A 15,761-nucleotide genomic window follows, 5' to 3' on the forward strand; every position below is an offset into this window, starting at 1 on the left:
ATAAGAAAGGCAGTAGCAACAATTTCAGGAAGTTACAAAAAAAAGGGGGATAGAGAGACAAGGAAATTATTTAAGTACAGATGTGGGAAGAAAAGGGAGAGAAGAATTAAGTTCTTTAAAAAAGTTAAGAAGAGTGTTACTAGAGAAGTAAAGTTATTTAGTTAAGATAGTCATATTTCAGGTCAAAAGGAAAAAAAATAAATAAATTGAAGAAATAGATTTGGGAGAAAGTATGAGGGATAAAGGGGGAGAATAGGAGGTCTAAGAGGAGCTAGATCAACTGGGATTAATGCAAGAGCAAAGCCAGTGTTTTGTAAGAAAGAGTTTTAGTTTAGTTTTAAATAGTGTAATGGAAGTCTGGGCTATAAGGTCTAGAGGAAGTTGGTTCCAGATTTTACCAACTGAGTTGGAAAATATGGAGTCACCTGCTGTATTCTTTGCAAGAGAAGTTTGAATCAGTATTTTATTAGAAGAGCGTAGGGCTTTTAAGTTGTTGTAGGGTTTTATAAGGGTGGAGAGCATGGGTATGTTTTCAGGGTGGTAAAGTGCTTTGTGGGCAATTGTAAGCTGATAGTACTGAATTAGGTGGGGTAATTCAAGCCATCCTAGGTTAGAGAGGTTCAGACAGTGATGTGTTTTATATGGAGAGGCAGTGGCAAATCTTGCAATGTTGTTGTAGGCTGTTGTGAGCTTATTAATGTTATGTTTAGATAGATTAGTATAAATGGGGGAAGCATATAGTAAAGTGGAGATAAGATGTGTTCTTGCTATGGTAGTTCTTGCTTCAGGGGTTAGGAAAGTTCTGATTCTATAAAGAGAACCTAGTTTTCTATTAGTTGCTTTTATGCTGGAGTTAATGTGAAAATCAAAGTTTAGTAGGTTGTCAATAGTAATACCCAATAGTTTGGTTGTTTGGTCAGGAGATATAAGGGTGCCATTGTTAGATGTAATTGTGAGATTAATAGAGGGAGACAGGTGTGTAGGTAAGAAGAGGAGAAGTTTAGTTTTCTTAGGGTTTAAGAGAAGACAGTGGTTGGAGAACCATTACTCAATAGTAGTGAATGTCTTTTGGGTAAGGTAGTGAAGGTCATCTTGGTTTGTGGCAGAGCAAATGATGGTGGTGTCGTCAGCATACTGAATACAAGTAGTTATGGGTGTGGCAAGATGCAAGTCATTAATAAAGATGGAAAATAAAAGAGGACCTAAGATGGAGCCTTGAGGGACCCCTAAGGTGGTGGGCAGAAGTTCAGAGAGATTATTGTTCCATAAAACAGCTTGTTTCCGGTTTTGAAGATAGGAAGTGAACCAAGTTAAGGCAAGATTATCGAGAGAGAGCGATTTTAAGCGATGTAGGAGGAGTTGGTGATTCATCATATCAAAGGCTTTAGACAGGTCTACAAAGAATGCTGATGAAAGAAGATTGCTATTACAGTTAATATTAATGGAGTCAATAAAGGATAATAAGGCTGTGGTGGTGCTATGGTAAGGACGAAAGCCATGTTGGCAGTTAGCAAGGAGATTGTTAGAAAGGAGGTGAGTTAGTAACTGTTTGTGGATGCATTTCTCCATTATTTTTGCAATAGGAGATAGCAGTGCTATAGGGCGGTAGTTAGAGTATTCAAATGAGTCGCCTCCTTTGAAGAGGGGGATGATGTGTGAGATTTTCCAGAGGGAAGGTACAGTACTTTCTGTTATGGTTCTGTTTATTAGTATAGAGATTGGGTAGGCAACTGCTTTGGCACCTAGCTGGAGATATTCAGCTGGGAGTTTGTCAGCTGATGGGGTAGAAGCTTTAAGTTTTTGAAGTAAATTTAGAATATAGGAGGTAGGTGTGGGTTTAAGTTGCATAAGTGGAGGAGTGAAGCTTGGGCTACCTAATAAAGAGGGGTCAGGTGTTTGTTGGTTGGCCAGGTTAAGTATTGTAGACGTAAAGAAGTTATTGAAAGCATTAGCTGTTTGTAAGGGAGAGTCAGGGCAGGAGCCAAGTGGATTGGGAGTTTCAACTTTTCCGGGGGAAAGAAGTGTGTTAATAGATCTCCAAAATGTATGTGGATGGTGGTGGGAGGATTGCTGTAGCTGGGTGTAAAAGTTCTTTTTATCTTTTATGATAGCTAACTTTGTCATGTTCCTTTTTTGTTTGAAGCTAAGGTGATCAATGGGGTCTTTGGAGGTTCGCCACAGAGACCAGGCCTTATTCCTATTACGAATAAGCTGTTTTGTGTTGGTTGTAAGCCATTGGGCTGTATTATGTTTCATGCAAATAGATCGCATGGGTGCATGTTGATCTAAAATAGTAAGAAAGGTTTTATTAATGTGGTTGACAGCGTCATCAATTGGGAGAGTTTTGAGAAGAGACCAGTTAACCAGGCTAAGGTCATTTTGAAACTGATGAGGGTCAAAGTGTTTTTTGCTGCGAGATAAACAAATTAGGGGAGGTGGTTTTAGGTGAGTTTTGTGCCTAATGATGTATGTGAGAGAGTGGTCACTAAGGTCATCTGGGAGGGTACCTGTTGAATACTTTTGTTGGGGACTATTTGTCAAGATCCAGTCAAGTATGGTATCTTTGTTATTGCTCTTATTTGTTCTAGTTGTGGAGTTGATGGTTTGGTGGAATCCATGCAGGTTGATAAGGGTGGATGGATTAGTTTGGTTACAAACATTCCAATCAATATTGAAGTCACCTAGTAATATGGTTTCTTGAGGAAGACTAGTAGCAAACCAGTTAAGTAGGTTTTCTAATATGGGGGGGTTGTTGCCTGGGGGAAGATAGGTGCAGATAATATTAATAGTTTTGTGTGGGTTAAGGGAGAGTTTCAAAATAATAAGTTCAGCGTTAGTGTCATATGGAGGGGTTTGGGCTGATTTGTTAACATCCAGTCCAGATTTAAAGAGAATAGCTACACAGCCACCTTTTTTATTAAGACGGTCTTGTCTTAGGATGTTGTAGCCAGGGGGGATGATTTCATTATCTTTTATTGAGGGTTTGAGCCAGGTTTCGGTAAGACAGAGAATGTCAAATTGTTGGACTTCTAGAAGGGCATGAAGAGCTGGGAGTTTGTTGCAAATGCTAAGGATGTTAAGATGAGCTATTGTAAGAGATTTAGGAGGTTTAGAATCTGGTGTAGGAGTGGTTTTCATTTGTTGGGAGTTAGGGAATGTTGTTGAGGTTTTTGGGCCTGGGTTGGGGTGGATGTCCCCATCATGTAATTGTAGACTATGAATAAGGTGAGTTAATTGTGAAGGCTTAAAGAAGTAGAAGTATTTTGTGTGTCTAAGAATAAGGTATTTGATATGTGAGAGACGATGATATTTAGATTCAAGATATGTGTTGCAATATGTTAGACTAAGATGTGTTGTGAGTGTAGATGGGGGGTAGTTAGGGTGTGTCTATGTGGAATGTTAACATTAGGATTTAATGGTTGCTCATAGTAGGTTATTAGGTAGGTGGAGGAAAGAATAGTTAGAAGAGTTAGTAGTAGGAGAGGAAGGTGAGTGTTGTACATGTTGAGAAGGGTAAGAGACTGTTTAAAATAGGTAAGTTTACAAGTAGAGAGGGTGTGAGTGGGAGGGGTTGACTATGGAGTGGGCAGAGAGGAGTACGTTATGATTGGCTGCAGAATGTGGTGGGTGTGGTTATGTGGGAATAAATGTAGAGGTGCTAGGTGCGGGTGGAATTTGGGGCAGGGAGGGGAGCGGAGTGAGCCAAGCAGGGCGGAGGGTAGACACAAGAGAGTGGAGTTCAGCAGGAAACAATCAGAGAAAGGGAAAAACAAACAGGTAAGTCAGTAGTATAGAGTAAATGTACTATTGAGCTATCTAATGTGTAGAGATAGAAATATAGAGGAGCCGGAGTAGGAGGAATGAAGGTAGAGTAAGAGAGGTTAGGTTAAGAAGCAGTTTAGGAAGACGCTACAGTTAGAGGACAGGTAAGAAAGGTTAGTGAAGGCAGAAGATAAGCATAAGGGTGGGAGAAAGGGAAATCACCGGAGAACAGTAGTAAAGGTGCCACCTAGTGGCAAGATGTATGGTTACAGGGACAGACAGTATAGTAGAGGGCTAAGTACAGAAGGGGAAGGGGGAAGGAGTGTGGTATGCTAACACTCAAGGATAGCTGAGGTAGATAAAGATAGAAATGAAATGGAGGTATATAATGTGGATGGGGGAATATGTAGGCTGCTGGAAGTACAGGAGGGGTGCTTAACCCAAGATACACAAATACAGTAAGTCTGGTCAAGCAAGGAAATGTAGCATACTTAAATTCTCAAAGTGAGTCGGTGCCTCTTGATAGTACAAGATATGGGCTCAGTTTTGAGGTTCTTCTGTTCCCAGAAGGATGGTAGGCAGGAAGGAAGTTTTGCTTTAGTTACACAGTTGACCACTCTGTTAAAAGGTAATAAGGGAGAGAGATAGTGAGTGAATAGAGCTTAGGAGCTGGAAGCAAAAGTAGTAACAGTGGATAAGCTTTTCTAAAACAACAGTAACACTGAAATACTAGGTGCAAAACATTAAACATTGGAGAAAGAAAACAATAAAGGTAATTTAGAACATACAGTAATGAGGAATAACAGGTATATCATTTTACATGAATAGACACTTGCAACAGGATAAGATTCAAGTATAGGGTCCAAGACAAATGTTCCATGTAATGGTGAGCTACTGTATTTGTTAGCAGTTAGTAGAATCTGGCATCCCCAATCGTCAGATCATCCAAGTAGTAAAAGCTACCTTTCAGTAGAATGAGGCTCAGTATCTGTAGGGGCTGAGAGATTAAGGAGCTCGACACACTTAAATAATGTTGGGGTAGGAATTCCTTGCCCCCACGCTCATTCTACACAGGCCTAAAATCTGGCGTCCCCAGTAAATGATTTACTACTGTTAGGTGAAAAGACAGGATTTGCAATAGGGGTTCAGCGATTGAGCAGGTCAACGCGCTGTTACAAAGATACTGTAGAAATTGTGGGACCTCGCGGTCTCGCTAGTCGGACCAGAATCTACTGAGCCTTCAGCGACGCTGAATAGGTGCAGTAGAGTTCCAGGTTGAGGTGAGCCTATGAGTAGCGCTACACTCTTGGTAAATGACGCCGAGGGTTAGTACGCCCACGTGCACGCCAAACCGCTACAACAGAGCAAAGGATTTAGATCAGGACAGAAAAAAATGTTGCAGTTTCAGGTATAACTGAACCTTTAACCAGTGGGACCAGGTTGTATGCGTTACAGCAAAATATAACTTAGTTTAACAATTAACAAAGGACCTATATGTACTACATTTAAGTCACAACAGTACATATATATATATATATATATATATATATATATATATATATATGGGAAGAATGATATTAATAGTCCAGATGAAATAAGGAATTTAACACAGACGGTCAATAGAGTGACAATACCATATACTAATAATAACAAAATCAAAGATATATTTTATAAGACTTGGGATATGTTAACTATAGACAATACAATTAGAGATATAGTAGGTAAGCGTCCCCAGTTCTCTTATAGGAACACCAAGTCTCTGAAATGCTTGCTATGCTATGAGAAATTGAAACAGAATGCTGTCATATCAGCTAGACAGGGTACTTATTCTTGAAGATCATGTAATCAATGTAGCTATATGTCGAATAAGAAAATTTTCAACCACCTAGATACAGGATATAAATATGTTTTTAAATTGTATGCTGATTTGAAAATGAGAGACTTGATATATCTTGCAGTATACGAGAAATGTCAATCATTTTATGTGAGGAAAACAAATAGAAGTCTGCGTGAATGTGTGAGGGAGCATATATATGCCATGAATAGAGAAGATGACACTAATGCACTAGTAAGACATATTATTACCCATGACATGACACACAGTTTTAAGTTTACCTTCATGGAGCTAGTAAATAGAACAGCTAGGCTTGGTAATTTGAAGAATTTTGCTGAAAAACAAGAAGCTAAATTGATTATGAGGATGCAAGAAGACAAGACCCATGGACTTAATGACAGAGTTTCCCTCAAACCCTTCCTCACTGATAGACCATATAAGCATTAAAGTATGTATATCAATAATTATTGCATTTTAATTAGATAAAATTAATGTTAGTTTTTGATACATATATCTTTTTGATGATATGGCCCCAAATTATGTTGACATGAATGAAATTTAATAACTGATGGTGAATGTCCCTTTTACATCAAGTTATATTATATCATGTCAAATATATATATATATATATATAAATATGCATTTTTAAGCAAGATGCTTGTACTCAGTGTTTTGCTGATACATATATATTTTTATATTCTTATATTTTCATAAATAGTTTATATTTATATGTATATATATATATATATATATATATATATATATATATATATATATATATATATTTGTATTCATATTTTTATAATACACTTTACATTCATATACATTCAATTTTATACATGAGTACAAGATGAGGAATGAAGTACGTTAATGTTAAAGATGTTTATTAGGGTTGTTTAGAATGCGACTTTAAATGTTTTCACATAAGATAAAGGAAATGTGAAATGCATTACAGGATATGATGTCAGATGTTATTTGTGTTTCTATTGGATAACAATTGTTATAAGAATGTGAATCAATGATCTAGGTATATAGTCTGATGAAGCGTTCTAAGAGATGTGAAAGCGCTAACTATTGACCTGGTCTCCTGTGTTGTTTGTTACAATAAAGTCAGCTTTGATTGCCATGGTGTGCCTCTGAGTTCTTGCTTTGGATTTACTGATTTTTGACTTCCTTGAGGCACTTTACCCTTTTTTGTGGTTTCTTCACTCAGTTAAATGCAGTTGTGTTGACATGTGTCACAGCGTAACACACTGAATACAGCTGTTTGTCCTGTAGCAGGGCATGTACATTGTGCAGCAGCTCGTTTTCTTTGCCAGAGTAGAAACCAAATGCAAATTATTCTTACTTAGCCATTTCCACAAGCAGTTTTTGATCTTCACATGAGAATTGATAATCTCCATGGCGACCTCCATACCCACATGGCAAGCACATTTCTATCCATCTGCAATACAGCAACATGACAACACAACACAAACATGGAACCAACAAAAGGGGGCACTGGAGGGTCTCCTACTGCAGAAAACTGTGCAGTATTTATACAACTGCACTGTACAATCAGAGCACCATGATGTGTAATAAAATAGCAAACTATTTATTTAGACATTGGTTGGAGGCTCCTGTGAACATAATCTGGGTAGAACCTGTAGCAAAACATCCTCCTTGCTATGGAATGAAAATCCAAATTGTAATCCTTGGAGAAGTAAGGTGTGATAAGAAGTCAGCCTGTAAATTACTGCACCTGTAAAATGGTGCAATGATAGTGCTGGAGGACTGTGGTGCCACAGACACACGTTGGGCAAAGCATAAAAAGCATTACAGCTGGCAAGTCATTTACAACTTTTTTTTTTCTGAAAACAGCCCCCAGGTTATGAGGAACAAGACAGAAAAAATAATTGGATATTTCTAATGTCTGCAGTTCAGGAGATATAAGCACACAGTTTACTTATTTTGCTCATAAGACTCTCTCCTTCAGGATTTTGAAGATGAAAATAAAAGAATCAAATATGAATATGGCACACACACTTTCTTACCATATCAGCTGATCTATGAATAGGGCCTGTTTTGATGGGCCTTAACAGTGGGTTTATTATCTGCATGGTAGGTAGGCAGTAGTCATTCATGTTGTAAGGTGCTGCAGGTGGGATAATGAGGCTAGGCTGCAAATGATTGAGCTGAGAAACAGCCTTGAACCTGTGAACCTAAGGGGATTGTAGGTTCATAGGTATGTACTAGGTTAATGGCCTGGAGCCTTTACAAGCCTAGCCCATAGAAGTACCCTGGCATCATGCCGCCTGATGTTAGTTCCCAGTGCATCTATCAGGTAGAGCCACTGGAGTGATCTCCAGGGTGAACTTTCAATTTCTCATCCACTCATCAAAATTTCTCTTGAAGAGGGCCAATGAGGTGCTCTACTTGACATGTATGGGAAGTCTGTTCCAGAGTATGGGCAGTCTTTTGGTTATGAACTTGTCCCTCCAGCATGTTCTGTTGATTGTGGTAATGAGCTTGAGGTCTCTGGAGTGTGTGGTGTGAAGAGATTGGGATTTCTTTAGATGTAGCATTTATAACAGAGCTGGGTCAGACATGGCCTCTTAGTAGACAATATGAGACAGAGAATAGCTGGAGTTTTTTAGTTTGTCCATGTAGGACATGTGCTTAAGGCCTAGGATCCTCTTTGTGAGGTACTTTCGTGGCCTTTCCAGCTGTTGTATATGTCTAGTGAGGTACATGCCAAATGGGGCATTATACTCGATGATTGGCCTAATGAGTGAAGAGTAGAGGGAGACAATGACCTCTTTCTTCCTGGATGCAAAACCCTTGGTAATGAGATGTGCCACATAAAAGGACTTTCTGACCACAGTGGCAATGTGATGGTCGAAGGAGAGGTTGCTGTCAACCTGTGTCCCCAGATCTCTTATAATGCCTTCAGTGTTCAGTGGGCTCCCATCAATGTGGTAATTAGTGGGAACTGAGTTTTTCCCAAAGGGGATGACGACATATTTTTTTAGCATTAAGCTTAAGGCCATGGTTTTGACACCAGTTATTGGTCTCGGTGAGGCCTTTCTGTAGGATGTCTACATCACTTAGGGAGTTAATAATGGCCCCCAGCTTGCACTCATCTGCGAACTTGGTCAGCCAGAGTCCTTCCGTGTTGGTCTGGACTTCTGAGAAGTAGATGCCAAACAGGAGAGGACCCAGGACCGATCCCTGTGAGACTCCACTTGTGACTGGTTGGCAGTCTGACTTGGAATCCGCTGTTTTCACACTGTGGATTCTATCTGTGAGCCAATTTGCAACCCACCTAGTGATATAGGGGTTGATGCCTAGCTTGGTTAGTTTATCAATGATTCCTGAGTGGGGAATGGTATCAAAGTCCTTGGCCAGATCGAGGAAGGCTGTATGAACTGCGGATTGTTTTAGTAGTTCCCATGCTCAGAGACTGTCCATGGCACATGTAATATATGCCATGTGACGTCAGTCATCAGCTACATTAGCTAACTCATTTCCTACCTACACCTGCTAACTGATCCCATGTCACTAATCAACACCCACCATACACATAGAGAAATGGTGACATGACAACCCTGTGGCTAACAAATAATCACAGATATATGGCTTCCTGGCTTACAGGGAATTTCAATAGCAAAGGTCAGTTGTCAATTGGAAATACTGCCTATCCCCAGAAATGGTGGGAGGGTATTCATGACTATTCAAGTAAGGTTCTCTGTGCTAAAAATGCATGAGTTATTTATAGCTAACATCCTGGCCCTTCCTTGAGAGGTCCTGTGGTTGGGCTGAATCCCATGCAGTACAACTACCAGGGAAGTAGGAGTGATAATCCACCCCATGATAATTTAGAAGAATGAGCACTACAGAATCTCCAAGCAAAAGTTTTTTCCAGGGGAGACAGACTTCTTAAATAGCTGAATCTGGCACCCAATCCTGTCCTCTTCCAGAAACCATGAAAAAGACATGCACTTCTCCTGGACTGATGCCCCAACAGGGCCAACAGTAAGTAATGTCTGCAGAAATTGGCCAATTTCTCCATAAACTTACTAACTGAAGCTGAAAGTTGCCCATAAGAGAGAAAGGGAACATCCCTGGCCATGCCCAGGTAAGGTTCCTAAACCATATAAAGGCAAGTAGTCCATATCCATCCTTAGTCTTTAAAGAAGGTCAGAATGCAAGAACTAATTCCTTAAAAAGAAAAAAAAATTAGACTAGGCTAAGGAATAGAAACTATGATCAGTCCCAAAGCACAGAGGGATACACCCTTTACTGTGTTTCAAATAACCCAGGTTTGATTATTAACATTGGTGCTGGAGGGACCACAAGAGAGGATTGGAGTAACCAGCTGACATCAGCTCAGACATTCTGGGGGGGGGGCAGCCTAGGCCTGCTGCTTTAGCACCAGGAACAAGTCAAAGATATGAGACAAAAATCTGAACATTATGAAAATTCTGGATAGTTTGTACTATGAAAACCAAATCCCTGGAAGTCTAGTCCTGGTCTGGTCTCAGTGGTCATCTCTCCTCCTTAACAAAAAAATGCCAATACAGCATATTCAAGAGACAGGTTCAAGAAACACATTCCTATGGAATGATCAAACTGTAGGGACTCCACTCAGATGCAGAAGCTTCCAAAAGAGGGGGGCCACTTGTAGGGGCAAGGGCACCAATATCTTCACCAGGGAAACAGTAAAATTGGACTATACATTAGGCTTAGAAAAGGGAAGCAGAAGGAAAATAAAACTCCTGGGCCAAAATGCAGCCCAGAGACTAGCTTGTAGGCCCTTGGATCCATCAGAGGTCCCAGAATTCTACCCAACAATGGTCTCAGGCAGACAGATGATGGACTAACCTCATTTAGAGGAAATTCGCAATACCTGGTGCTTCTATCACATCTCAGCTACACAGGGTCCAACCATGAGAAGGGAAATCCACTGTGCTCTCCTATGGACATCAGGGACCTCAGGCATTTCAATAAGCCAGTTGCTGTTTCTCATAGACAGGAAACTCAAGACAGTTGCAAGCAGCTAAGGACAGCTATGACCTGGGAAGCTCCATGCATACACAAACAAAGATAAGTAAAACTGAGTTTTGTACAGAAAGTGATATCAGGCAAAGGAAACAAGTTTCCAAGGCAAGAAGACACTGCATGACAATTCTGAGGATCAGCAGGTAGAAGCAGCTAGCCATGCTAATATATTGCCACTAGTCATTGAGGGAGTACCCAAGTACCCAGTGGGACATCTGTGGGACATCATCCACAGCAGGTATCCTTAACAAACAGTCCAGTGATGGAGATTCAAGGATGGGAGACAATGAGCTCCAGAAATTAACACAAGGAAGGCATACAGGGTGTCAGAATGCCACCCTCACAAACAGGGAAACTGCTACCTCAAAGACACAGAAAGATTACCACTAAGGCCCCCTGAAGGAGGGGGAGTTCATGTAAGTGGAGACTGGGACAGTCAAAGAAGCAAGCATCTAAACTATCCTATTTCTACAGAAGAGAAGGGAAGGGACGCTTACTCAAGCTAGACTGACATAATGTGGGACCCCCCCTTAGCTCCATTGTGCATGAACCACAAATTAGAGGATAGTGGAAGAAACAGAACAGAATGAGTGAACAGTGGCTCCAGCTCCCCTCTACAAGCCATTCACTGGGATAACTAAGCAAGCCACTCAGCATTGTCTTCAGCATACCCGGGCATGGTGGGTCATATATGGAGAGATGTTCTGCTAAGATAAGTCAGGTGTTTAAGTTAAGTCTATCTTCAAACTGAAACACCGGTCAGAGTAGATCAGGCAGGATAAATGCGTATAAGTAGAAGTTTTTGAAAGAGATGTTTAAAACAGCCAGGATTTTCAGATCATCATCTAAAGATATGTCTTCATGCACAGAACTTTTTAGCATCTTCTTGTGTGAGAACCCCACAAGTTCACAGATATAACATCATCAGGAGGGAAAACAGCATCCTTCTCCTCACCTTGCCTCATAATAAATATTTTCTCTACTTTCTGAATTAAAAGCTGAGGAAGGGAGAAGAGGCATGCTTCTGTTCCTGTTAGTCTGCTTTCCCGAAGAAAACAACAAAGCCAAATTCATCTTCCACAATCTACAGCAGATCTGGAAACCTTTGTAGCTCTGTCCCTATCTAGTGTTCAAATGTACAAATCGTACCAACCCACAATTATACTGTGAAGGAGTTTAGAACACCTCAGTACAGGAACTGATATAGATTTATACAAATCCCAAATATCTCCCCTGAATATATTATCCTAAACGGTCACTGAATGACCATATGTATCAACACCCCTGCAACTGACCATCCAACAAGTAATCCACACATTAGAATTCTTATTACTAAGTCACCCTACTTACCAAACAGAATAAACAGTAACTATACAAGTGAAAAGTCAATAACAATACTTGCAAATATGCAAAAGGGGTTGTGGATGGATGGATGGATGCATTTTTATGTTAAATAAAAATAAATGGGCTATCAAAAGATTTCATTCTTGCGAAGTGAGTGATTTATATTACCAAGCATATTCAAAAATAAAGGTTACAAAATAGCTCCAACTGGGAATCATTTTCATAAAAGACAACTTGCACAAAGCAATGTGTCAACTGAATGAAACATATGATGACAAATGACAATTTGGTATGAGGTGACACCTTATTGTAGTTAATCGCAGTACTGATGTGACTGTCCTACTTAAAAAAATCTTGGCACTATTTACATTTAGCCCACATGGAAAGACAACATGCAGCTTCATACAAGAAAATCGGTCCACCCAGTTTTCGGTTTACAGTTTACTGGGTTACATGTATTTCACACTCTAGCTGTTTGACTGAAGTAAAACGTGATAATTTGACTGAAGTAAAACATGTAATAAATCAAGTACTAATGCTACAGTATGCATTGCACTATTATTACATGCAAAACTACAAGAGACAGTTGTGCCAACTTACCTATAAAAGATGTTTTCAGGTCTTTTTCAGTAACGTAATATGGCAGGTTACCAACAAAAAGCTGGTGGTTTTCAGGGCACTGAATAATTTGTCCATAGTTAAATTCATGCTGGTGCCCTTTTTGACCTGAATCAAATAAAAAAAAAATCATTAAAATTATTGTAGGAAATTAAACAACAAAAACAAAACATAACTATTTTTTTTTTAATTTGACAAATGTAGTTTTTAAAGACAAAACTATCTTTTATAGCTTCAGAGTGGCAATATAATAGATGCAGAAACATGCAACGTTGTTCCTGAAACTTGTATAGTTTCTGGACTAGTATGAGCTTTCAGACATCACTTTCAGCAAAGAGTGATTCTCCACTTCCATGTTAGCAATAGGATCATGACCGGTGGAGTGCATTGCTCTTACTTTTTACGCACATGGATCTGAGCTATAATGAGGGCACACTCCGCCCTCTTACTAGTTAATACATGTTGCCTAAACTGCAAAACAGTAATGTGTTTGCTGACTTGTTCTGGTGGCAGTACTTCTGAATGAACCCTTTTAGCTAATTCTAGTGTTAATAAATATTTGGAATTCATTCCTTTAGCCCCGCCAAACAAGCCAACAGTCATCAAGGAATCTTATCCGGCTTCTTGTTAAGTCAAAAAATTAATTGACTAGTAATTATAAATGTAAACCATTTCAAAATACCCATGAACAGGCCGGCACAAAAAGGTGCAAAAGTATCCCCCATTGCCATCTCATTCATCTGCAAATAAAACTCAGAAAGTACAAAAGTGTTCCTAGCATGGACCAGCTCCATAAACTGAACAAAAAAAATGAAATGCAAATTTATAAATATCTGCTAATCCCACTAAATTCTTGAAGCCTGTAGCCCAATATCATAGGATGGCCATGACTGTCGAGAAAAAAATGTATGTTAGAAAAAAATAACAGTGACCCATAAGTACAGGATGTTCAGGAAACAAATGATGTAAAGTTCCTTGAAGAAGTAACTTAAAAGCAGGAATCTTAACCCTTGAAGCAAAAAGACAGGCTAAGTTTTATGAAGTTCAGTTTTCACACATCTGACAAAGTTTGCACTGGCCTCTTTTATAGGTGTTAAAACACTTACCTCTAAGTTGTTGTAGTGGAAGCAGTGCTTGCTGAAAAGTCCTCTGTCCATTCTGTCTCAGTGCTTTGCTTGGCCTCCTTAAATCATTGCTACAAATAAAAAACATTTTAAAATGAATAAAGTTAAGCTATATTTATGTCCACAGACACATGCTGCACTCTAGTAGCTGCTCCTCTGGTGTATATACACACACACACACACACACACACACACTCACACACAAACATGCATGTGTGCACACATGCACGTACATCCACACATATGGATGTATGCAGACACACACACATACACACACACAAACATGCATGTGTCCACACACATGCACATACATCCACACATATGGATGTATGCACACACACACACACACACACACACACACACACACACACACACACACACACACACACACACACACATATCTTTATTTGGAACCATCAGTAACATTTACTTGATCAGTCCATTCCTGAGGAAGGAACTTTAAACTAGGAACAGAAGGAGCAGAAAAATGAAGATGGTGGGGCAGTGAGAAAGAAGAGATGCAAGTCTATACACAACGCAGATGGAACTGGTATGAGTAGGCAAAAAAAGGCAAGTAGGCAGCAATAAAAACAAAAAATAACAAATAAAAAGAGGTACTATTAGCAAGTACCAGGTTAGAGGAATACCATTCTGGGAGGATTCTACTGGAATACTGATAGCACATGAGCAGGTAGCTCTGGACTGGGGGGGTGGGGTGGTTGGAACCTTGGCAGACAAAAGGCAGAAGGGGATTTTTGTGTATGTGTGTACAATTCTAAGTTGGAAAAGGGATTGTTCTTTATTAAAATTGAGGGAAAGTATAAATGTGGTGTGCAAGGCAGTTTTAAAGGTAGAAATTATAGGTGGGTGCGATTGTGATGCTAATGCTGAGACCAGCTAATCTGAATGTGGGAGATCCAGGGTTACCATGAAGAACACTTAAATGGACTAAAAGGGCTAGTAGTGATGATGGGGTGGGGGAGGTCCAACTTGTCTGGGGTACACTGAAAAGGGACATCATCCTTTAGATAATTGGAAGGGTTGAATGTTAGTCCATTACTGGACAGGAAACTGGGTAACGGTATCATAAAAAGAAGGGTACAATCGGATCTAGTTTATAAAAGCTAGAACCTGTGTAATGCAGTGACCATGTTTTACTATGATTACCCTGTGTAATGCAGTGACCATGTTTTACTATCATAAGTGACATAGTACAAAGCAAGAAGTAAGAGCACAAATATTTATTTACAAAGAGACTAAGTGCAGACAGAAAATCAAATGGTCGAAGAAATGGGAGTAGTTTACAAAGCCAAAGAAGTACCCGGACTCATCTAAAAGGACTAGCATTATGGTGCTATAACTAGTCCTGTGATACAGAAGCTTTGGCTCTGGCTCTATTTCCTACATGGCCCAAGTTGTACTAATGAACTCAGATGATGGAGGGGATGGTTAAAGCAAAACAGATGGAAGTAAACACTTTATGCCAGCTCAGATTCATATCCAAAATATGTTAGGGATGGCTGCAGTTTTAGGCAACATGCATATCCAACAGGTTATAGTTGCTACAAGTAGCTATGGTGGTGCTCTTTGCCTGCCTCGTGGGTCTCACATCATCTGACTGCAATTAACATTTTATGGTCTTTATGACACTGACATTGTACACCAGTATCATAGGGGTAGCAAATTCATACAAGAGCTGGTAGATATGTTAGCTTTATGCACAGGATTGTGGGAGACACAGATTACCTATTACAGTGGATATTACAGCATGTGTGGATTTACATATACTAGCGATACGGACCTTTCAGTGACCAACAAAGGACACAGTGGAGATATCTCAGGCATCTGACTCAAGAAAGATCCATCCATTTCTTGATGCCATGCTGAAAATGTGAGGGTGCATAGTGGATTTACATGCACCACAGAGGAGAAAGCAAACACGGTGTGGAATTTCTATGGTATAATCCATTTCCATAAATTGCTGGAGGCATAGACTGCACCCACACAGAATTACAGGCTACACCTGGTGATCTGGGAAA

At 39.7% G+C, this 15,761-nt stretch overlaps 1 protein-coding gene across 1 annotated transcript in view; it reads right to left on the reverse strand.

The window, feature by feature from the left end:
* LOC122789787 (homeodomain-interacting protein kinase 4-like) overlaps positions 1 to 15,761 on the reverse strand; it is a 104,092-nt gene that overhangs the window by 26,577 nt on the left and 61,754 nt on the right. The window contains exons 3-4 of the mRNA XM_044057229.1: positions 13,705 to 13,793; positions 12,581 to 12,706 (exon numbers count right to left, since the gene is read on the reverse strand). Coding sequence (XP_043913164.1) covers positions 12,581 to 12,706; positions 13,705 to 13,793 — 215 coding nt within the window. The remainder of the gene's footprint in view (positions 1 to 12,580; positions 12,707 to 13,704; positions 13,794 to 15,761) is intronic.

This window comes from Protopterus annectens, chromosome 15.part0 (assembly GCF_019279795.1).
Source record: "Protopterus annectens isolate FY-2018-M chromosome 15.part0, PAN1.0, whole genome shotgun sequence".
In the NCBI taxonomy this organism is placed as follows: Eukaryota; Metazoa; Chordata; order Ceratodontiformes; family Protopteridae; genus Protopterus; species Protopterus annectens.